At 49.5% G+C, this 23,195-nt stretch overlaps 1 protein-coding gene across 4 annotated transcripts in view; it reads left to right on the top strand.

The window, feature by feature from the left end:
• The window catches only part of LOC147641259 (presequence protease 1, chloroplastic/mitochondrial-like), a 60,259-nt gene that overhangs the window by 23,166 nt on the left and 13,898 nt on the right, over positions 1-23,195 (top strand). For all 4 annotated transcript variants that reach the window (XR_015269132.1, XM_086819795.1, XM_086819804.1 and 1 more), the window contains exons 7-18: positions 13,508-13,591; positions 13,711-13,801; positions 14,790-15,310; positions 15,526-15,690; positions 15,838-16,056; positions 16,336-16,463; positions 16,555-16,744; positions 18,158-18,241; positions 18,323-18,420; positions 19,017-19,281; positions 19,403-19,565; positions 19,690-19,870. Coding sequence is in view for 3 of the 4 variants with exons in the window: in XM_086819795.1 (XP_086675921.1) it covers positions 13,508-13,591; positions 13,711-13,801; positions 14,790-15,310; positions 15,526-15,690; positions 15,838-16,056; positions 16,336-16,463; positions 16,555-16,744; positions 18,158-18,241; positions 18,323-18,420; positions 19,017-19,281; positions 19,403-19,565; positions 19,690-19,870 (2,189 nt within the window). In the remaining variant the exon portion in view is untranslated. The remainder of the gene's footprint in view (positions 1-13,507; positions 13,592-13,710; positions 13,802-14,789; positions 15,311-15,525; positions 15,691-15,837; positions 16,057-16,335; positions 16,464-16,554; positions 16,745-18,157; positions 18,242-18,322; positions 18,421-19,016; positions 19,282-19,402; positions 19,566-19,689; positions 19,871-23,195) is intronic.

The following is a 23,195-nucleotide window of genomic DNA, read 5'->3' on the forward strand; positions in this document are numbered from 1 at the left end:
GCTTGTATTTTATTGCATGAGAAGCTCATAGATCTGGGGACGCCTGGATTGCACCCATGGGTTAGTATGTTGCATAACCTGTCTTCAATTGACTTGTATTGATGGATTTGTACAGGAATAATTGGCATTTTGAAGGCAGTCCACTCTTATGTGGATTTTCTATCTCCATGTATGCATGCATGATAGTCTAGCTAGGTATGGTTGATAAACTTCTTCTCCATGATGAGAAACCTCTATGCATGCGACATGCATGGTCAGAAACCCTCATGCATGCGACATGCAAGATTTTTGAGCTACATGCATGCATCATGCAATGCTTTATCTCTTCATGCACCTAAAAGTGTGCCATGCAAGCTAACTTTACTTAAAAGTAAATCATGCAAGCTCACTTTTCTCTAAAAGAGTACTCAAAAGAAAAAGATAAAAGTAAACTTTTCCTCCTCTTTTTGCTACACGAGTTGCTACTTTGCTAATAGCCATTCTTTGATCCAAAAGTCTTGCACAAACCTCTCCCTACCACATCTTTTCATGAGCAATAACCTCCACTTCTTCTCTTCTTGTAGGTGCCTCCTTCTAGGCTGAATAGAACTCAATAAATTCAGATTTCCAGCCTCATTCAAGAATACAATTATTGTAGAGTATTCTTTTCAGCAATTCCTCTCCAAAATACTTAGAAGCTGGCTGAATTCTGATTTTCAGAATTGAAAGTCTCTATTCAAGTTAGAAGAAGAAGAAGAAGACAAATTCTAAAGATTGAAGCTGTGGAAGAATCATCTTGTCTCCGGTTGCTACAAGTTCTATACGGGAGAACCCTTGGGAAGTGCTGGGCATTCTCCTAAGGCTGATTTTCAACCACTAGATGGTTGATCTCATTGAAGTTAAGCTACATTTGCAGAAATCGGGATTGCTAGACAATCTTAGTGAAGGGTGTTGGGCACCATATTGCTAGCTTGTAGCTGGGCTACTAGTGGGCAAATATGGTTTTTGTAAGTTGTTTTCATGTTCAATCATTTTGGAAGGAACGGTGGTGTATGGCTGGGCCAATCCACCCGTTTTATGTACTTGTAAAATTCTTACTCCCTTAGGGCAGTACGTATCCTTCAAAGGGGGGGGGGGGGGGGACCAACCCATCTTCTGGTCCCTAGTGCAGTATCATTTCTTTTCAGTACTTCCACATTGCATAATCAATTGTTATGGCTATGTATGTGGGATATGGCAATGATCAAAGGATGATAAATCTTGTGATTTCAGTACTTAATTCTGTATAACCACGTCCCTGTTTGTGACAAGTACTCTCAGTTATTGACGGACTACTTGGAAGCCATAAACCTGCCACCAATCTAAGCAGGAAGGCTCTTTGGAGGCTTGCTCCGCTTGCCATTTCTGACAATCCTTCTTACCATGCCCAATGGTATGACAATAGAAACATCGGTTTTCCGACTGATACTTCCTTTGCGTCTCCAGTGCCTGCTTTAGGCTTTTCCTCAGGGGTTTTCTTAGGCTTGGATTCCTTACCCCCTGAACTAGAGCTAGAACTGTTGTCTGTCTTAGTGTCTTTAGAAGATGGAGTACCCTTCCCCGGTTGGGGTTTGGTACTAGACTGCGGTTGTTTTGGGTTGCCTCTGTTCAACCTCATTTCTTCATTTTGAGCGAGAGTCAAAGCCTGGTCATATGTGTTGGGTTCAAAGTTACGAACTGTAAACCAGATGTTAGGATCTAATCTTGGCAGACTACTTGGTTCTTTTTTTTTTTTGTTTTTTTGGAAAAATGATCCTTCTATTAGTTAATGAGAAAACGCCATAAGGCTACAAAGCTCACCTCACAAGGAGGGATAAAAAACACAGTGAACACCGGAGCTCCACCCCCGTGGGCTGGCCGCTCTCTGGGGGGGGCTACCTAGTAGTACATGCGGGAGGTGAGAAGAGCCAAACTGGAGGCCTGTAGTGCCAAGTGACATCCTCGCCCCTCGCGATGAGGAAAGGGCCAGGCTGCCAAGTGCGGAGGAACGCCTTGCGGCGACCTCTCATGCGATCCGAGTCGCCCTGAAGTTTCCCCCAGTGTCCTCTCAAGGTGTGAATGATATCCACCCAGAGAGCCTGTATGACCTCCGCCGGTGGAGTCGCCTGGCGGTCTATGGCCTCCCTGCATCGGGCTCTCCATATGTGCCAAGCCGTCATGCTGCTGATCATCTCCCATCTGTGCCCGTCCCCCTCCTGGGAGACTGTCGAAGAGAAGTCTGGCGTCGGAACCACCGCCATCGCCCTGTCAGAGACCTGGATGGTCACACTGCCAGGGACGTCCTCGTATCCAAGGGCCGGGCCGCTGTCCGTGGCCCAAGCCACCGCACCCCACGTCACCATCATCTCACCTGGCGAGCCTGCAAAAACCATCCTGAGAGCGCGCTGCCAGACCTGCTGTGCCTGTGGGCAATCCCATAAGCAGTGCCGCTGCGACTCCTGTGCATGGCCGCACCGAGGGCAGGACGCTGGGTGTCTGCCAAAGGCTAGCCAAGCCCCCACAGCTAGTTCTCTATGCGCTGTAAGCCAGAGAAAAAGCGTCACCTTCCGGGGCCGGAAGCTGGCCCAAAGGCGCTGCCAGAAGTCCCTAAGGAAGGCAGGGGAGAGCCCCTGTCGCCGCCAATGCTCGGCCGCCGCTGGGGTGCCCGCTATCCTGTGCCTCTGGATCCGCCGCCCCAGCCTCGCTGTGTACTGAAAAAAGGGGGTGCCTGGGCTGGTAGGGGCCGAGTAGGGATCTCGCCAAAGCCACTCGCCTGGATCCCACTGAAGGCGAATAAGGGGCCTGCTGTCCCAAGCCCATAATCTCCAAGAATAGTCCTCCCCTATCGAGGCCGGTGAGGGGTCTACATGCCACTGTCTCTGATGAAAGCCGACCACCCGCACCCTCTGAAAGATACAACCCTGGAACTCATCCAAATCTAGTCGGGTCCTCTGAAGCTGGCCTCCCTCTCCCACCTCGAAGGTGAGTGGGGCGACTCTCTGCTGAGCCGCAGACCGCTAGAAGGATCTCATGCCGAGTAAAGACGCCCATCCATTGTGGAGGTGGAGGGTCCTGTACTGGAGTCCGCCACTCCCGGGGGATGGCCGCCTCAATGTCCTGCCTCATCAACTCTCTGCCCCTCATCCCGCTGAGTCTCCTCTCCTGAACCTCAAGAGGCAGCTGCTGAAAACATATCCAGTCATCTAGGGACTGGGCTGGGCCGGAGCTCAACGGGCCCCACGACACGTGAGATCGCGATCCAACCATATGACCACTGGGAAGTCGGATCAAGGGGTTCCAGATCAATGGCTGCCTCAGGCGCTCCTCATCGGTGCCCGGGGGAGTCTGGAAGAGTGACGGCCTCAGATGCTCCCAGGCCCTCAGAAGGCTAGCTGCAAAACGCTCCTCGAAGCCAAGGCCCACTCCTCTGGATCGCTGCTCTGTAAAGATCCACCTGATGCTGGGGGTCCAAGGGCCGCTAAGAGAAGGAGTGCGGCTGAGAATCCTGGAAACAAGAAACTCCTTCCACGGCTCAGCGCCTGGTAGGAGGCCACGAACCACCAACTTGCCAAGCAAAGCTCGGCTCTGACAAATAGGATCAACTATGCCCAGGCCGCCTCTCTCCCTCGGCTGAGTGATCACAGCCCATGCCACCTTGGCCCTGGCGGGCCGCCCGTTGCCACCGGACCAAAGAAAGTTCCTGATGAGCCTCTGCACCTGGCCAATGCACGTCCGAGAGAAGGCCCAACAAGAAGTGATGTACCACATGGTAGCAAGCAGAACCTGGTTGGCCCCAACCACTCGGCCAGCTAGAGATAAACGAGCGGTACTCCAATACAGAAGCTTCTTCTGAATGCTCAGAAGAAGGGGGGCTATCTGCTGCTCCGGAGATATGTCAATGCCCACATAGCATCCCAAATAGCGCACTGTAGTGCCGGGGGGCAGCCACTGAAACCCATCAACTGGCCTCCAAGTCGAGGGGGGGGCACAGAACTGACCCACAACCCACACGACTTGTGCCAGTTGATCAAAGCGCCGGAAGCTCTGCAAAACCTGTCCATGGCTGAGGCGAAGTGGCGGAGGTTCTCCTCCCCTCCCTGAAGATAGACAGCAGTGTCATCCGCAAAATTCCGAGTCTAGGAGCTCCTCCGAGGTGCGGATGGGGAGCTGGAGGCCCCGCAAACCTGTATCCTGTGCCGTCAAGAAAGTGCTCATGGCCTCCGCCACAAAAAGAAAAAGAAAGGGCGCCAAGGGGCACCCCTGCCGCACCGAGCGCGAGAGCTGGAACCTCTCTCCGCGCACGCCCTGTATCAGCACCTGGATATGAGCCGATGTGTAGAGTGCAGAGACCCCACGGATCCACTGAGGGGGGAAGCCCATTCTCTCCATAGTGCCTTCCAAGAAGGCCCAGTCCACCCGATCATATGCCTTCTCGAAGGCGAGAAGGAGCACTGCCAGATCCTCCTGCCGAAATCTAGCCAAAGCCGTAGCCTCCCAGAAAGAGAAGATGTTATCCAGGATGCTCCTATCCTGGATGAAGCCTGTCTGCGTGGAGTGGATGATGTCCGGAAGGTGAAGCTGAAGCCGCCTGCTGACCGCCTTAGCTAGGACCTTGTAGGCCGTGCCTAACAAGGTGATCGGTCTCCACTGTCTAATCTCCAGTCTGTCTCCTCCCTCTTTGGGGATCAAGTGAATCAACCCCTCTGCCATGCTGTCCGGCATGTCTCCCGACTCCATGATCTCCTGGAATGCCAATCTGAAACCCCTATGCAAGAGACCCCAGTACCTTTGGAAGAAAGCCACTGAGAGAGCGTCCTCTCCTGGGCATTTGCCCCGAGGAAGTGCCTGAAGAGCCGCCTCCAGTTCCGTATCCGAGAAGGGGGAGAGAAGGGAGTGCTGCAAATGGGCCGGCACAACCGGTCTCGTGAAGCTCCAGACTGCCTCCCGAGCCTCTCTCACCCTGTCATCTGCTGGCTCAGCAGAGAGCAGATCCCTGTAAAAATCTGTGGCGATCGCCCGAACTCTGGGGGGATCCACCACTACCTAGCCATCAGCCTGCCGAAGACGCCTGAGACCCTCTCGTTTGAAGCGAGGCCCTGTCGCCTCAAAGAAATCTCGAGTCACTCTGTCTCCAGCCTGTGTCCAAAAAGAAGCCCGAGCATGGAATCGGAACTCCACCCTCCTCTCCTCGATGGATCTGATCTCTGTGCGAGCTGACTCCATCTGCTCTAAAATCCAAGGGCTCGTAGGATCCCTCTCCTGAAGTCTCTGAAGGGAAGCTAGACTCCTCCGCAGGCTCCTCTCCTGCTCTCTGAAAGCCTCCAGACGGTCCAGGGCAGCCTGTCTGAGCATCCTACTGATCTCCTGCAAACCCCTGTCAAGATCGCTGGCTGCCGATCCTCTCCGGAACTGAAGCTCCTGCCAGACTTGCTCAACTCTGGTCGCAATCTCGGGCTCCTCTATGAGACAATCTGGAATCCGGACGCTCTGGCCTCGCTCTCCTCTCGTAGGGTCCTCGATCTTGAGAAGCACTGGAAAGTGGTCTGAGAACGAGGAGCCTGCAAGTATACCCACAGTGCCACCTCTATCGCAAGCCCACTCATCAATGTAAAACCTGTCGATGCGGGAAAGGTTAACTCCTGTGGCCCGTCTATCCGAGCGCGAGAAAGATAAACTCCCCTGCAACCTGCCAAACTCCGAGAGAGTCCACGGATCCTGGCCTCTCACCTGCAGCACTAGTTCCTCCCAGGCAGCGAGCTCCGGCCCATGAATGGTCTCCTGGCTGCCCCCCATCCTGTCCTCTGCATCCTCCAGCATGTTGCAATCCCCCCCTAGGCACCAATGGTCTGCCATGGGGAGGGACTGCCTAATGGTGCTCCAGAACTCAGCTCTCCCGGTCGCCCCATTAGGGGCGTAGAAGTTGAGGAAGCCAATGCGGTCTTCCCCAACCCGAAGGATGATCCACTGCGCTCAACCCTGGACCAGAGTGCCAGAATCCACAACCTCGGATAGAAGCTGCTCGCTGATTGAGATGCATACTCCACCCTGGTTCCTCTGGGAGCCATATGCCGGTGACCAAAAAGTGTGACTCCTACCTGGCAAGATCTTCCCGCAGGTACGGGTACGCCCGGCAGAAAGGTGGTGCTCCTGGATGAAAAGGATATCTATGGGTCCTCCAACGAGAGCCCTCTGGATCTCCTGGCAAAGTCTCCCCCGACCAATGTAGCAGCGAGGTCCACCAAGACCCTGGATGTTCCATGAGAGGATCCTCATGGATGAGCTATGGCAGGTGAAGTAGCCGCCACTGGCTCACCCCTCTCAGCCGGCCCGGATGAGCTGCCCTCCACTCTGTGAGTCTTGGGCGCCGGCTTGGAGGGAGAATAGTCACTGTCTGTCCGGGTGCGGAGTCTCTCCAAAAAGAGGGTGACCTGTCTCTGTGTCCAGCCCCACTCCACCTTCGCCCTGTCCAGGGCATAGGCGTGAGACCAATCCTCTGCATATATGTATCTAAAGGTAGGCTGCATCCTCGGGGCGGCGTGGAGGAGAATCAGTAGCACCGCCTCAACTGAGGTGTGGACCGGATCCGCCCGCCAATCTCCTATACCAAACAAGCTCATGCGGGCTGAGTGTAATCGGGTCTGCAATAGGTCCGTGAGCCCCAAGTCACTGAAGAGGTGAGAAAACTCCAGTATCTGATCACGCAAAACTTCCTCTACAGAGTTGCAATCCCATGCTGTGTCTGGGGCAACACTGAGAGGAAAGGAGAAGGCCACCATGCTGCTCACCATTGAAGGAGAACGAGAGGGATGGCACACCACGCAAACTCGCAAGGGCGCGACCAGTGTCTCGAACGGGCCAGCATCCAGCTGGAGACACCTGAAAAAACCGTAATCCACTGGGAGCCCCATCACTCGCGGGGGCCCCCCAGGGGAGGCTGGAGAGAACTCTGTGGTGGGCGAAGCTAGGATCGCCATCTCCACCGGCCCGGAGTGGCGGTGGAACAGCCGCTGAACTGAACTCTGGCCTACCCAGCTGCGCTGCCCCGGGGCAGTGGGTGGTCTGGAGGAGTATCCTGGAGAGGCCGAGGGAGGGATGGTGGCTCGCGGAGAGGAGGGGGGAGAGCGAGGAGAGGATTGAGAGGCATCTGCCAGAGGAGAGGTGTCAGGGAGGGCCGCCGGGGGAGGCGGGAGGGGGGGGATGGGGGGGGAGAGGGGAGAGAGGGGGGGTGGAAGGAGTGCTCTCCGAGTGAGGGGAAGAGGGGCCGGGGGTCGCAGAGTGCGGCCCGGGATCCTCAGGAATCTGCTCCATGGAGGGGGCGGGGCCCCCCGAGAGGGGAGGCGGGAACGGAGTCTCCACGTGGGGGGCTCCACCGGCGGCCTCAACGGGCACTGAGACTGAATCCTCGTCCATCGGGGTGGGACTTGCTGGTCGCCTATCCCTGACTGGAGCATAAGTGCGGGTAGGTGCCTGGACGCCAGTCGGAGTCGCCTGTCCGCCAGCCTGTCCGCCAGCCTGTGCTGCCTGCTGGCGTCTGCGACGGTCCCTGCGGGCCGGGCGTTTCCGCCGACGAACCTCCTGCCATCCGCCAGCCTCCTGGGTCTGCGCGGCATCCTCCACCGGGGCCTGCTCGTCAGAAGATGGCGCCTGCTGAGACGAGCCAGGGATGTCCGGTCTCTGAGGTGGATGGCCACCCCTCGGACCTCCTGAAGGGGGTCCAGAGGCGTCAGAGCGTGAAGGATGAACCCCCTTGCGGGGACAGGCGCGTGCGAGGTGGCCCATCTCCCGACAGATGTAGCACTGGCCGGGGAGGCCCGAATACTCCACGCGCTGTATCAGATGTCCTCTAGAAAGACAAGGGAGGAGGATCGTCTTCGGGAGGGACTCCGGTGACGGAACCACAACTCGAATGGCCGGGAGTCCTGCTGCTCGAGCTATCACTGAAGCCGCTGTCTGAGGCGTCTCCACCACCTGCCCGAACGCCTTGCCAATGGATGACAAGAGGGGCAAGTACTCCCTGCGGAGTCCAGGAAAGCAGATAGTGATGGGGAAACCTGTCGCGCCTGCCAGCGGGTCAGAAGCGGGGTCGAAACCGTGAGTCCATCGCGCCAGGAACGCCCGGGATGAGCGGAGGGCAATGGGGCTCCGAGGGACTCGAAATCCACCTGGTAGTAGCCACGTCCCAAAAAATCGACGCTGACGATCTTGGCAGGCACGCCAACGAGGCTGCCTTGCAGAAGGTCGCAAAGCTCTCTCCGCATCGGACGGCTACCCACTATCTTGCAGACCAAGGAGGAGGCCTCAAGAGCGGATACTGTGGAAACAAACAACTGATGATCTGCATCTGTGAACTCTAGACGGAGACCGGAATCGGCAGGGGTAGTCGGAGCGGCTTCCATGGAGTCCTCCAGAGGGAAAAGGCCAGAGACCGGGGTCACCAACGGGAGGGACACAGCCCTACGAGGAAACGGAGAGGCGGAAGGAGAGAGGATAGCGGGGGCGGAGCGGGGGGGGGGAGGGGGGAGCTGAGGCGGGGGAGCTAGCGGTGGGAGGAGGGGTGAGACGGAGGGGGAGGTGAGGGAGAAGGCGGGGGGAAGAGCTGCGAAGCGGAGGAGAAGGCGGGGGAGGAAGCGAGGAAGGAGGCGGGGGGGGGAGAGAGGCGGAGGAGATGGCGGGGGACAGGCGGGGGGGGGGAGAGGGGGGGGCGCGACGGCGAGAAGCAGCAGGGGGAAGGTAGACGGGAGGGGGATGAGGCGGAGCTCGCAGGAGCAGATCGATCGTGAGCTTCAAATTTCTTGCAGCAATCTGGAATTCTTCTTGGAAGCCATGAACTTGCCACCAATCTAAGCAGGAAGGCTCTTTGGAGGCTTGCTCCGCTTGCCATTTCTGACAATCCTTCTTACCATGCCCAATGGTATGACAGTAGAAACATCGGTTTTCTGACTAATACTTCCTTTGCGTCTCCAGTGCCTGCTTTAGCCTTTTCCTCGGGGGTTTTCTTAGGCTTGGATTCCTTACCCCCTGAACTAGAGCTAGAACTGTTAGTGTCTTTAGAAAACGGAGTACCCTTCCTCGGTTGGGGTTTGGTACTAGACTGCGGTTGTTTTGGGTTGCCTCTGTTCAACCTCATTTCTTCATTTTGAGCGAGAGTCAAAGCCTGGTCATATGTGTTGGATTCAAAGTTACGAAGTGTGAACCGGATGTTAGGATCTAATCCACGAATGAAAGTGATAACCTTACCGGAAAACTGAAGCATGGGTGTCCCGTTCTGTTTGAGTCCATAGAACTCATCTGCCAGGTTGGTCAAATATTGGGGAGGGAGAAATTCGGTCTTTAGGTCATGGATAAAGGTATCCAAGCGAAAAGCTGTGACACCTGTGATCTGGTCTGTATGGATACTAGACCAATGCGACCAAGTGATTGCCTCATCCGTAAGGTGGGAAGCCGCTACGTGGACTTTGTCTTGAGGATCTGTTAGCTTTGCCAATGGAAAATATGCATTAAACTGATGAATAAATTGATTGATAGCTAAATGATTACACTTACCATCATACTTACTAAAATTTGATTGAGTTCGGATGACGGTTGTTGATGTCATGGGATTCTGGCTGGTGGCACCTATGGGTGGGGAAAGTGGAGAGAGGGTGTGCTGAAATTTCAGATGCATGGCCTCCTTTTTCCGCTGGTGTTCGAGTAACATTCTCTCTCGATCGGGCTCTCGTTGGTTCGCCCGAGCAGCGAGTTCAGCCTGATGCCAGTCTTCATCAAGCTTGCATGGGGCTTCCTCATAGTCTTGTTTGTCTATTTTGTCTCGTTGTTTTCTTGCTTCTGCTTCAGCTTTTTCTTCCTGCCGTCTGGCCTCATCCTCTCATCTTTGTTGCTCCATCTGAAAGAACAGGAAGATGAAGTCGGGGGTAGTTGGTGGAGTGGGTTTTGCTACTGTTGCCTCCAAGAGTTGGAGACGCTTCATGAGAAGCTGGGTCTGTGCTCGGAGTAGAGCTATGGTATTTGTAGTAGGCGGAAGAGCATGGTCCCCTTCGAGGGAGATGTCTTTCTGTTGATGTGTACTCTCTTATGTAGACGTGTTACTGAAGTCGGTGGTCGTGCCGGAGTGAAGTATGACCATCCAAGGATGCTCTCATGCTAGGATGCGGTGTGTGTGGACAAGCTGAATCTGATACCAATGTAACATGCAGTGGAATTATGCATAGAGGAATGATCCTGTCACACAAAGTCTCACACCGTCTTCTTTATCCCGAGTTTTGCGAGTCTTTAGCAATCCACTTTATCACTTCACAATTTAAGAGATGAGAGAGAGAAAGAAAGAAAGATTTTATTAACGTCTTCCAAAAGACCGAACTCGGCCTATGAGACAAATCAGTGTACCTGTGTGGGGTATCCTCTGTCATCCCAACAAAATGAAAAAGTACTGAACTAAAAAGCTGAATCTGGGTGTGCAATAAATACAATGAGTGGGGGAGGGGATGGAGCTCTACTACTAGGAGAATGCAAAGCTATATGCATGGAGTATACAATCATGATATGCAACCTAGCTAGCTCCATCCTGTACCATATCGGGGGTATAAAATGGTATACATCAATGAAGGGGGTTTCCATAGCTCCTTGAAGAACATGCCTGGCTCTGTCTGAAGCGAGCCAGTCGCTCCGCACCCCCCCTGTGAAACTGAGCTCTGATCTCTGTCATCTCTCTCTGGTAGAGGCGTGGTGTCCTAAAGCCAAGTGTCCTCTGTCTCCTGCGGGCTCTGAGTGTCTCTGCTCTCTGGAGAGTAATTCCCTGCTGTGTAGGGGCTGGGAGTGGGTAGATCTGTACACCTTATTGGGTCCCGAATTACCCACTAAAGGCCCCCTCCTATTGCTAGGAGTATTTGCTTTATTATCTTTGAAGAGAATGAATGCAAGACTGACTTTGGACTGTAGATTAGCCAAATACAAGACCTTTGAAAGACCAAGAGTCGGGCTGAACTGTACCCGGCTGTAGAAGCACCAATGATGACTGATCTCAATGCCAATGCACTCTTCCAATGGAATGTAGGAAGGCTGCAAACTGAGGCTGAGAGAAGGGCTGCTTTGGGACTGTTCTAGGCTGAGTTTATGCACTATGAATGAATGAACAAGCTGCGTTTACCTTCACCGTGATGGCTGTAGCAAACGATGTGATGTATGAATGCCTGAAAACTGCACAAAGGCTGAAAACAAAAGAACTGAAGCACCTCCTTCCTTGGCTGATTTCTGTATGCTGCGTTTTGATGATGTATGCTCATGATGATCCAATATGCTGAATGTTGAACCGATTGTGCTTGAATGATGAGATGAATGAATGATATGGAATGAAGCGATGCTATTTATGTGCACTAGGCTGTTGGTCGGCTGGCTATAAAGCTACTGTAGCAATAAATTGCTACATGACTTGCTTATGTGGAATAATGATAATAATGCTGAAATAATGCGTAAAATGCTAGAAAATATGGTAAAATTATGGAATAAATTTGAATGATATTCTAATGCTTCTGCAATGATGTATATGCATATGGGGTGAATGCTATGCAAATGCAGAATGCTTTCTCATGTAAACCCTACGGTTTCTACTGACTCTACATGCATGAATGATTCTCTCCAAGTGGGTTAAGGGACTTGACTGACTGAATGACACTCTAAGGCTGCGGAATGACCCTCGTAGCTTGTGCCTGACATATCCTGGATTGAGGATTACAATGGGGCATGGCATACGACGATATTATATCCTAAAGGGTCCTACTGCGGTACAATGAAGCACTAATGATGAGCCATCTTGTCACCATGCACTACAATGCAGAGTGCATGTGATAGGTTCGCCCGAGGAGGGGGGTGTCCTTGATCGGCTTGGTGGCGTGGGCAGACGCGAGCAAGGTTCCCCATCTGCCGACACACGAAACACTGGCCGGGGAGTCCTGAATACTAAACCCACTACAGCAACGGGCCCTTTTGCAAGCTGGGAAGTGTGATAACCTGCGGGAGAGCCTCTAGAGAGGTACACAAACTCTAATGGAAGGAATCCCAGCTGCGTCGGCCACCACCGAGGTGGCAGTCATGGGAGACTCCAGAACCTGTCCAAAAACCTTACCAATTGAACGAAGAGAGGGTGATACTCTTCCTGAGGCTCTGGGGAAGCAGAGTGTAACTGGAAGCTGAAAACACCCGCAAGGGATCAGATGCGGGGTTGAAGCCATGGTGCCATCTAGCGAAAAATGCCTGAGTGCGGCATGTCGCAATGGGCCTCTGCTGCATCACTCGATCTGCTGCTGCAGGGTGAGTCAAACTCCACGTGAGAGTAGACAAGCCCAAGAAAATGGATACCAGTGAATTTGCCCTGATCCCAGATCTGTCGATGCACGGGGTGGTCCCTACGATCTTGCAAACCAGGGAAGTGGCCACAAGGGAGGCAACAGTAGAAGCCAAGAGCTGGAGGTCTGCTTTGGAAAAATGGCAAGGGGTGGCAACTTTGGTCGGGGATGAAGGAGCGGCTGTCATGGAGTCTTGTGTATAGGAAAAGACGAGAGAAGCCCTCTCTTCCCAAAAGAAAAAGCAACCCGAGAGTAGAACATGTGCTCAGAAGACACAGGAGAGAGGGTCCAGGGGGACGGCGGATGGAGGAGAAAGCTAGGGCTGAGGGAAGCGGGGGCTGCTTGAAAGGGGAGGAGGGGTGGTAGACAACGCGAAACAGGAGGCCGAAGGCGGGCTCGAAGGGTCGCACAGGCAGAGGCCCGGGGGGGGGGTGGGGGGAAGATCCAGCTCAGGCTGTGGTATTGTGTATATTCACAGTGCATAGAAAGATAAAAGAGGTTGCTTGAGACAGCATATTTTCTATGCATCTGAAGGCTGAAAATCAGTAACACAAGCAGTTTCAGGGAGTCGTTTTGTAATGTTTGCATTTCTTTAGTGGTTTTCTTGACTGATTCACAATATGGTGATAAGTAGCCCAAGGGCTTGCCATACCCTTTGTCTTTATAGCTATAGTTTTAGTCATGATTTTGAGGAGCTGGAAAATCTCACCTGGTCAGTCATAGCTCTTAAATCATGATATAGTGGAATTATATAAAGTAAGTATCCGCCTCAACCAATTATTTTTCGGCAGGTTGGATAAGGAGACATTTTTTTTTTTTGGAGGCAACATTTTTTGAGTCTTGGGATTATGAATGGTGATCTAGTGAAATTTACTAGAGCAATGGATTCAAGTCAGAGTTGTAAGAAACGACGGTTATCTTATGTTTCAATTAAAAGGAAGGTTAAGAGGCTCGATTGCTTACTGGGAATATCCAGAGTATCTATGAGAAGTACTTAATGGTTAATAAGTCTATGGAGGAAGTCTATTCTCTTTCTCACTGGGCTTATATGAGTATCAAAAATTCATGTCAAGTCTATACCAACTTTCCCATGACATACTTATGTGCCTTACAATGAATCATCTCTTGGCTGGCTGTTTAAAGAGATCAATGTTCCCAACATTTTCTTTCAGGCTGTATTTCCTGACAATACCTATGGTGTGGACAGTGGAGGGGATCCAGCAGTCATACCCAAGCTTACTTTTGGTGAATTCCAGGTATTGACTTCAATTTTGTGCATGAATTTTGTATGTGTGCGTTATACAAAATGTTCTCTCTGGACTTATGACTGTATTGTACTTGGGAAACTTATTACAGATTTTCTTTGGTGTATCAGGAGTTCCATAGAAAGTTTTATCATCCAAGCAATGCTCGTATCTGGTTTTACGGAGATGATGATCCCAGTGTACGGCTAAGCCTGATTAGTGGTTGGTTTTGTTCTCGTAGTTCCTCATGCTTCATGATTACATCAAGTCTGGTTGAACCAAAGCTTTAATTAGGTCCTAGGATGAACACTTGTTTTACAAGCCTTAGGAATGGTAAAAAAACTTTATCCTCATCTGTGCCATTCCTAAATACCCATTTCTTTGAGCTGGTTTTTTAGAGAAATGAGGAAAATCTATAAAGAAAAAGGTATTTACATAATCTGCTCTTTATTGAGAGAGCCATTGATATAATAAAAGTGTTAAGAGGACCAGTAAACAGGCAAATATCTAGCCCATTCCTGCTATGACGTCACCCTAGAGGCTGGCTTGTGCCAGGTAGTCTCTTGCTGCTGTGACTTGAATATTATGTATCCTGGAGTCTCTGCTGGCAGTCTCTGATTATGCTGTCTAAAAGGGGACCAAATCTCTGCAGCGGTAGCACTCCTGCAACAACAATATGAAGATATGGACATTTCATTGTGCTATTATGTATAATACGTAATTTTTTTATAATCAATCCCGTGATGTATGTTTTATCTCACTATTCCTGTTTCCATATGAGCCCACCTTTATGCTAGAGCACATACGTACATGCGCTTGCATGCCACGCAGGCTTGACACAACAGCGTACACAAGCAGTCATGACTGTAGCTTTTTGGTGCAGTTTCTTGTGTTAGAAGCTAGTAGCTGTAAAAGAATGTATTGCCCGCATTGGCAAGATAGATTGAGAGGTCCCTGCTCCCCGCGTGCCTGTCTTCCTCTTTTTAAACTTCTTTACTTTCACTTATTTCTAAGTTTTCCCCTTCATATCTTGTTACTATTTTTTCCTTCACAGATGTCAGGCTAACAGCTAAGCTGACTGTTTATGGAGGGTGGCATTTGTTTAACTTCAAAAATGCATGTTATCTCCAGCATCTGGTCTCTTTGATAAATTTTATGGTGGAGATTGCATGCAATTATCCATTTCATCACTCCTGTAAAACTTTTGCAGCTTATTTGGATGAGTTTGAGGCCAACGGAGCGGCCAAAGAGTCAGAAGTGAAGGTCCAAAGACTGTTTACTGAGCCCAAGAGAGTGGTCGAAAAGTTTGCTGCTGGTGATTTAGAGGATCTGAAGAAGAAACACATGGTCTGTGTGAACTGGTTGCTTGCAGACACTCCATTGGATATGGAAACAGAATTGGGCCTTGGCTTTTTGGATCATCTGCTGCTGGGAACACCTGCAGCACCTTTACGCAAGGCATTACTAGAAAGTGGTCTGGGTGAAGCACTTGTCGGTGGTGGAATGGATGATGATATGCTTCAGCCACAGTTCAGTGTGGGACTGAAGAATGTTGCGGAAGAGGATATTACAAAGACAGAGGATCTAATTATTTCAAAATTGAGAGAGCTTGTTGATGAAGGTTTTACACCTGAAGCTGTTGAGGCTTCCATGAATACGATTGAGTTTTCCTTGAGGGAGAATAACACTGGCTCCTATCCCCGTGGCTTATCTCTCATGCTGCGCTCTATGGTAGGGTTATTAGCTTGGGTTTCTTTGATGTGACCATCCAGTTCCTTCTTGTTGTGGATGTTTTCTTCTTTCGCACCTAGAAAACTTGGCCCAGTGAGGGTGGAAGTGATGAGCAAGCCTGGGAATTTGTCGCATAACTAATCATCTGGAAGTCTGTAAGCTGATTTTGTTTGCATCCGAATCCCGATGAACTTCTATTTTGGTATGATATGTAGGGAAAATGGCTGTATGGTCGGGATCCATTTGAACCTTTAAGATTTGTGAAACCTTTGGAAGCATTGAAAGGCAGAATAGCTGCTGAAGGAGCCAAGGCTATCTTTTCTCCTTTGATTCAGAAGTTTATGCTTGACAATCCTCACAAAGTGACTGTTCTATTACAGGTATGTTGGTGTGCTAGCCTATGGCCATTTCAATATTGAGTTTTGTCAGAAATGGGATGCCATTTTTTGAGACTGATAGCAGCATGATGCATTGCATTTGATTAGTCCAGGCACTCAAGTTGAAGTTCTGCCTTAAATGCTTTTCAGCCTGATCCAGTGAAGGGAGTCATTGATGAATCTCAAGAGAAGGAGATACTCAGAAAATTTAAGGAAAGCTTGACAAAGGAGGATCTGGCAGAGTTAGTGCATGCAACTGAGGAACTGCGCCTCAAACAAGAAACTCCTGATCCGCCAGAAGCTCTTGCAACAGTTCCAAGCTTGTCTTTGGGAGATATTCCGAAGGAACCTATGCATGTTCCTTTGGATGTAAGGTCTCATTCCTAAGACAGTAACCTAAGACAGTAGAACATGGTTTTCTCCTTTGTAGATCTGTATTTGTCTTCTCATATTGCCTTTGGTAAAACTTCCAATTGTAACTGCTCTTTGGGTTCTATCGAGGGAATGCTTCTTTAGCTGTTCTGTTATCCCGTGGTTCTTTGGTGTTGCCTGGTTCTTCTTTGGGTTCCTCTTCTGTGTCTTACATGTTCCATGCTCTTTGGCATCTAGTGTCTAGCAAATGCAAATAACTTGCCTTTTTTTAAACAGGTTGGTGAAATCCAAGGCACAACTGTGCTCCGTCACGACCTATTTACGAATGATGTGCTTTATGCAGAGTTGGCTTTTGATATGAGCTTAATTGACTCTGAACTCCTTCCTCTTGTACCGTTGTTCTGGTAAGTTGTTATTGGTATGGCTTTCACAATCTTGGAACTCTGAAATCTTCATATGAGAAGTCTCTGAAATTTTTAATGTTCTTTTTGTTAGTCAATCCGTGATGGAGATGGGAACCAAGGACATGAATTTTGTTCAATTGAATCAGTTGATAGGGAGAAAAACAGGAGGTATCAGTATTTTTCCCAGAACATCAGCAAGGAGGGGGAGAAAGGAGCCCTCCAGTCATATGATTGTAAAAGGCAAGGCAATGGCATCCCAGGTCCAAGAATTGTTTGATTTGGTAAGTGGATTTTTTAAGTTCTCCAGGTACAAGCATATTTTTATATGAGCCAAATGTGGAGTGTGCCTTTATCCACTAAGTGTGAACTCGTTGAGAGGGTATTTTCCCTACACATTGCTCAAAAAGAATTCGCTTGTGGTTTTTAGTAATGAACACAATGGTAAAAGCCTGTGCTTATTACATGGATATATCATGGAAGAAAATCTTTATGATTTGGATATAGTTGATACTGAAGTTAAGATGTACATGTCACAAGGTAAAAAACCGATGCTTGTAGAGAACAACTATCACATTACATCCGCCATGTGAAGCTTAATGTGTGCAACATTGGCTGACTTATCCTTGTGAGTGACCTCCTGTGTGTACGACCTCCTCCCTTTTTTCTGTAAAAAATTTGACACCTTTGAAAGTCAATGGCTCTTTTTAGTTGCTTGTTTGAGATGGAGAGCATGACATCTTGGTCTAGCTTCTTGTTTCTCTTTTGTCACTGATTTCAAAATGTTAAGGGCGAGCTTTAGCCCATTCAACTTCTTCCCAAAAGGAGGGTGAAGCGGAGTCTGAAGGTGAATTGCGCTGCGCTCTGGAACCCCTATACATCCTGTGTGTGTCACCCTCTTGCACCTCCCTCCTCCTCGCCTCCTCGCCTCCCGCTTCCCTGCCGCTCTCCCCTCCCTCCCGCTTCCCTGCCGCTCTCCCCTCCCCTCCCCTCCCTGCCTCCTGCCCTCCCGCTCTCTCCGCTGCCTTCTGCCCGCCTCACCTCCCCCCTGTCTGCCATTCGCCTGCTGCCTCCTGCCCTCCCGCCTCCTGCCTTCTCACCTCCCAACTTCCTCCGTCCCGCCTTCCCGTCCTCTGCCCTCCCACCTTTCCTCCCTTCTTCCCTCCTTCCCTCCTGCCTTCACGCCCTCTGCCCTCCCTCCCTCCCCCTCCCCCTCCCCCTCCTGCCTTCTGCGCTCCTGCCTCCGCCTTGCCTCTCTTCTCCTCATCTCTTGCGTTCTCCTCACCTCCTCGCCTTGCACCTTCCCATATCCCTTCTCCTCACCTCCCTTCTTTCGTGCCTCTCACTCTGCCCTCTTGAGAGTATGGAATTTTTTTGTGTGTTCAAGTTGGCCTTCTCGTCTTGATTGGCATTATGGCATTCGCCCAAGCCAATCTTTCTTCCACAGATTAATAACTTTTAAGACATGTTTAGCCCTTGCCCTAATGTAAACCACATTATTAAATGCCAGCTTGGTTATTTCTTCTGGGGATATAAGAAGCATTTTACGTGCAAAAGCTGAACATTTAGTTGCTTTCATTTGTCAAGGTTGCAACCCTGCAAAACTTTCTTGCATGAAGACACATTTAGATTCACATTATCATTGCGTGTAAAGTTTGCTACTCCAGAATGCAACTTTAAGATTTTGATTGACACAGATGAGGATCCTACTTCAAGATGTCCGGTTCACTGATCAGCAGCGCTTCAAGCAGTTTGTGTCACAGAAAAAAGCCCGAATGGAGGTAAGCTTATGTATATTGAAGTAAGATAAGGACAGTAATGGCTATTCACGATGGCAGCTACTTATAAGGGAGGTTGTGCAGAGTGTTTTGAGAGGTCGCGGGCATAGTGTTGCAGCAACGAGAATGGATGCCAAAATGAATGTGGCTGGATGGGTATCTGAACAGATGGGAGGTCTAAGGTATGCTCAGCCTTAAAATATTCAGCAATTGTTTTACTGTACAGACATGACACTGTCACAATTGATGCTTTGATTTGAAGTTTGAAGCTTGAAAGAAAAGATTTTGATTTTAAAAACTTAATATTTCCTTTACCCAATTTATCAGCTACTGAAGGCATCTCTAAGGTGAGTTAATGTGAAATCAGTCATGCTTTTGAGATACATTGTAATTATTTTCTAGCTTGTCTGTGTAGGTTTGCTTCAGCTCTGCAATGTCTTTTAGTTCAAGCGTTTTGCTCTTCCCTCTCCATTTACTGGCACCCATGGTTTTGGCTGTTTTGGTTTCTGTATGGTTGGGACATTCCATTCTATGCTCTGCAGAAGTACTCATGAGAGGTATACTTGGGGGTGTGTGATCCATGGAGATAAAAGGGTATTTTACTGGTTATACTGTTGTCAGTGAAACTTTTTGAGACGGTTCCCTGAAGATGAGTCTAGATGTGGCATGTTTACACTGATAATTTGATCTTTGCATGTACATCTTTTCTTCATATTTCCTAGGATTTGGTATTAATTTCTAAGATTCATTTGATGTGGCCTATCTCCTGTGCATGCAGCTATTTTGACTACCTGCAGACATTGGAGAAGCAGGTTGATGATGATTGGCCAGCTGTAGCAGAGGCACTGGATGAAATACGCAGCAGTTGTCTCTCTAGGAAGGGTGCACTGGTGAATCTGACTGCGGACGACAAGCTGATAATAAGGGCAGAATCTCACGTAGCTTCACTACTCCAGGCCTTTCCAAATCTGGGAGTGTCTAACACAGCAACCTGGAGCACCTGTCTTGAACCATCAAATGAAGGGTTGGTCATACCCACTCAGGTATCCTAGACAAAGAGTGGACACTTTTCATGCTGTTTTCGTAATTAAGCTGTGAGACAACATCAATAATATAAATGTGGGGAGCACAAATCTCTAATTAAGCTCATTTTGTCTTGTGCAGGTAAACTATGTTGGAAAAGCAGCTAATATCTACGATACTGGCTATAAGTTGAATGGCAGTGCCTATGTTATTTCAAAATATATTGGTAACGCATGGCTATGGGACCGCGTTCGAGTTAGTGGAGGTGCTTATGGAGGTTTCTGCGGTTTTGATACACATTCAGGTTTTTCATCTGCTCCATTTTCCTCTTATGCATATCTGAACATCTTTAGACTTTGATAATGCAGTTACTAGTATCAGTCAAACTGGTGGCTGAATATTAACTCCTATGTGTTCTGTTGGTCTAGGTGTCTTTTCTTTCCTATCTTATCGAGACCCAAACTTGCTTGAGACTTTGGACATATATGATAACACAGTAGGGTTTTTGAGGGGACTGGAGCTAGATAACAATTCTTTGACAAAAGCAATAATCGGTACAATTGGTGACATTGATTCTTACCAGCTGCCAGATGCCAAGGGATATACAAGGTTTGTTCAATGCTATGTGGCTGTGCTGTGTTGAGTCTCATAATTATGCAACAGTTTCCAGGAATAATTAATTTATCCTTGTTCAACTTTTTTAGTGGAGTATTGTGAGGCATGCATGGTTACTGTAGATTTGTCAACAATGACCTACTACGTTGATTATAAGTGCTGGTACCTGCTCAAATCCGGTTTTAAATGCCTGATTCATTGTAGAAAGAAAGAAAGAAAGAAAGTAATATTAACGTCTCCAAAAGACCCCAAGGGTCTATGAAACCATAAGTATACAAAGATACCATGGATATACCGAGTCATTGAAAAAGTAACTGAGAGAAAAGGAAAAATGACTATCACTAGTGTACACAGATGTGATATCAGCATGCTGCCTTGTACGGGAGAAACTAGCCATGATCAACTAAAAATGATACCCTCCTCAGTCAGTATGGATCTGAGGGCCAAGAGAATATCTGGCCTCTATGATGGAAGCATGTCATGGCATTGAAGAACCTCCTGGATCCGCATATGTTTGATGGAGTGTCGTGATGCTCTGGGTCGGGGACGTGTGACCCGCAAAATAGATCAAGCTCTATCGATGAGGACCCCTCTAGGGTGGAGGACCGGACTGCTAGTGTAGGTGGTGGGCTCTGATGTGGATGCATGATGACTGAAGAAATCTGTAATGACCCTCTGGGAAGTATCATGTTGGGTCTGCCTCTCGGTATGATGTCTCAATAATGCTTCCCTATGACATTTGAGCTCTAGTAAGTACATGCCCAAGCATCTCGGACCATCAAACTGCATCACTTGTGTGAGTTGACCAAACCCCTCACGGAAGAGGCAGTGGAATCTACCTGGTAGGCTGGGTAGCTAAGCATGTAGTGTGCCTCATCCTCCACCTGTCTTGTGGTGCATACTCTGCATATCTGATGCTCGAGAAAGCAGTATTACAACTGGAATTCCAGTACAAGAGTTGGCCAAGAACAAAGATGTTAGCTCACAGCCCATGCTCTGCTGAAGATTTCCTTCAGCAAGCCCATGATGAAGAGCAACGCTTTGTAGGCTTTAATTGTTGAGAGATGCAGATGAAAATGACAATTTTCCAATATGTTCATATATAGCACCCTGAGATGGTAATCGACCTGCTCCAGTGGACAGCCCACGACCTGCTGACCTGGCCAACTGTTACATGGTATGGGTGGTACATGTGCCTGTCTTGATTGCTGTGCGCACACTGCTTGACTGTTGCGCATGTCCTGTACTTGCATCTCATGGCCTTTCACCACTACAAGTGAGGTGTGTCACTCACACATATATCTAGAGAGAGAGAGAGAGAGAGAGAAAGAAAGAGAAAGAAAGTTGTATTAACGTCTTCAAAAGGCCAAAATGACCTATGAGACCAAAAGGTTACATCATATCCATGAGGAACATAATCCTGGGTACAAAATAGTAATAAAGAAAGCTAACAAAAATCTAGAACTTTAAAATCTGATCTAGGTACATGAGCAGAGCGCTCTCATATCACCCTAATACATCCCTCATGTGGGCAGCTGTGACATGGTGCTCAAGGTGGTAAAACTGAGTTGGCGCGAGAAGGTCCTGCGATGATGGGAGATGATGGCCCGGATCTTCCTGTGGTGGCGTGGCTGTGGGCCAGGGCCATGGGGTCTGGGGCGTCAAGCTCTGCATAACTCAATGGCTCTGTCGAGTGTCACACCTCTCGGCCAAGCTCCTACACTAGCCTATGGTCTGGGTGTGATGGGTGTGATGGGTGGATCGGCCCTCGGAGTGCTGGTATGGAAGAAGTCGGTGAGAGCTCTCTGTGCTGGTCCTCGAGCAAGTACAACTGATCTGGATCTCACTAAGGACTCCCTGTGTCTACGGAGCTCTAGAAGAAAAAGTCCCAGGCATCTCTGATCCGGGAAGTCCATGATCCTGGAAAGTGGTCCGAACCCAGCTCGGAAGAGGCAGTGGAACCTCCCCCGAATCTCATAGTACACGGGTCATTGGCATATGTAATGGTCCTCTGTCTCGGGCTCTGTGTGACAGAGCTGGCATATCCTGCCCTTTGGTGCGGCCGCCCTAGGCCCATATCTGGCAGTCTCCACTCTCAGCTGGTGGGACGAGGTGCGGATCTGGCCGATCGCACATCTCACCCCAAAGGATAGGTGTATGTCCATGTAGCATGGACGGATGATGAACCCATCCTCTGTCAGGCATAGGAGGTGATCTCTGTAGAAGGACATCTTTGTCCCTAGTGGACGACTAGGTGAACTCCATGTCCTCTGAGTATCCAGTCTGACAATGTCCTTCCTGATAACCTTGTTCCGCTCTGTGCGGCTGAGAGCAAATGACGGGGCCTCTATGCTGTACTGGAAGGGGGGGAGTGCCTCCATCTGCATACCGTGCATGCCAAACCAAGTGCCTACCTGTGCATACCAGCACTCTGTATCTCCCTTAAGTGTCAAGTGTCTCGAGGACTCCAAGGCTAGCCAGGGGTATCTATCAAAGCTCCCATAGCCTATGCCAGTACGTCACTGTCTGGAATAGAGCCTCTGTCATTATCGGTGCAGCCCCCATCTCTGCCCGCACAATCTCATGTGGCACTGATGCTTTACTCCTAATCATGCGTGAGATCATCGCCACTAGGGGCCTCTCCGTCGGCTTCCACCCATCATATACCTCCCCTGTATCTGTCTCGGCCGGCTCTCTCCTTTGTCTCCTCCTATGGTATAAGCTAGGACTCCAGATGGGGGCACCATACAGTAGTGCAGGTGTAACTAGAGTATCAAATAGCCAAAGCTTCGTCCTCGGCTTCTGAAACTGTATCTGTGAGCATTGCCTCTCTAGTGAGCCAAGGGCTGCATATCTCCTCATCAATCTAGCGTCGGCCGCCTTCCGCATTGAGAACTGAGGTCCAACAAAAGTGATCCCAAGGTATACATACGAGGTAACATACTCCACAGGCTCTCTACTGTATGTAAACTGTACTGCAGATCTACTTATCCACTGTGAGGAGGTGTTAAAGATCATGACCTTGGTCTTTCCAAGGTTCACAGTAAGGTCCCGATCCTCGCAAAAGGCCTGTAAAGCATCCAAATGCCTCTGCAATCCCTCGGGTGAATCAGAAATAAGAACAATATCATCTGCATACAAGAGGTCGGTATCAGGACTCCTGCCAAATGTGCTCCTGGTCCTCCCTGTCTGTCTATGTAATCCGAGATCTCGTCAATGTATAGACCAAATAGAGTAGGAGACAAGGGGCAGCCCTGCTTCACCCCGATAGTGCTGTGTATGATCTCTGAGTCACCTCTTGGAGCCCGTACTCTGCCTG

Source organism: Cibotium barometz, chromosome 2, assembly GCF_041138505.1.
Source record: "Cibotium barometz isolate CiBa-2024 chromosome 2, ASM4113850v1, whole genome shotgun sequence".
Taxonomy (NCBI): Eukaryota; Viridiplantae; Streptophyta; class Polypodiopsida; order Cyatheales; family Cibotiaceae; genus Cibotium; species Cibotium barometz.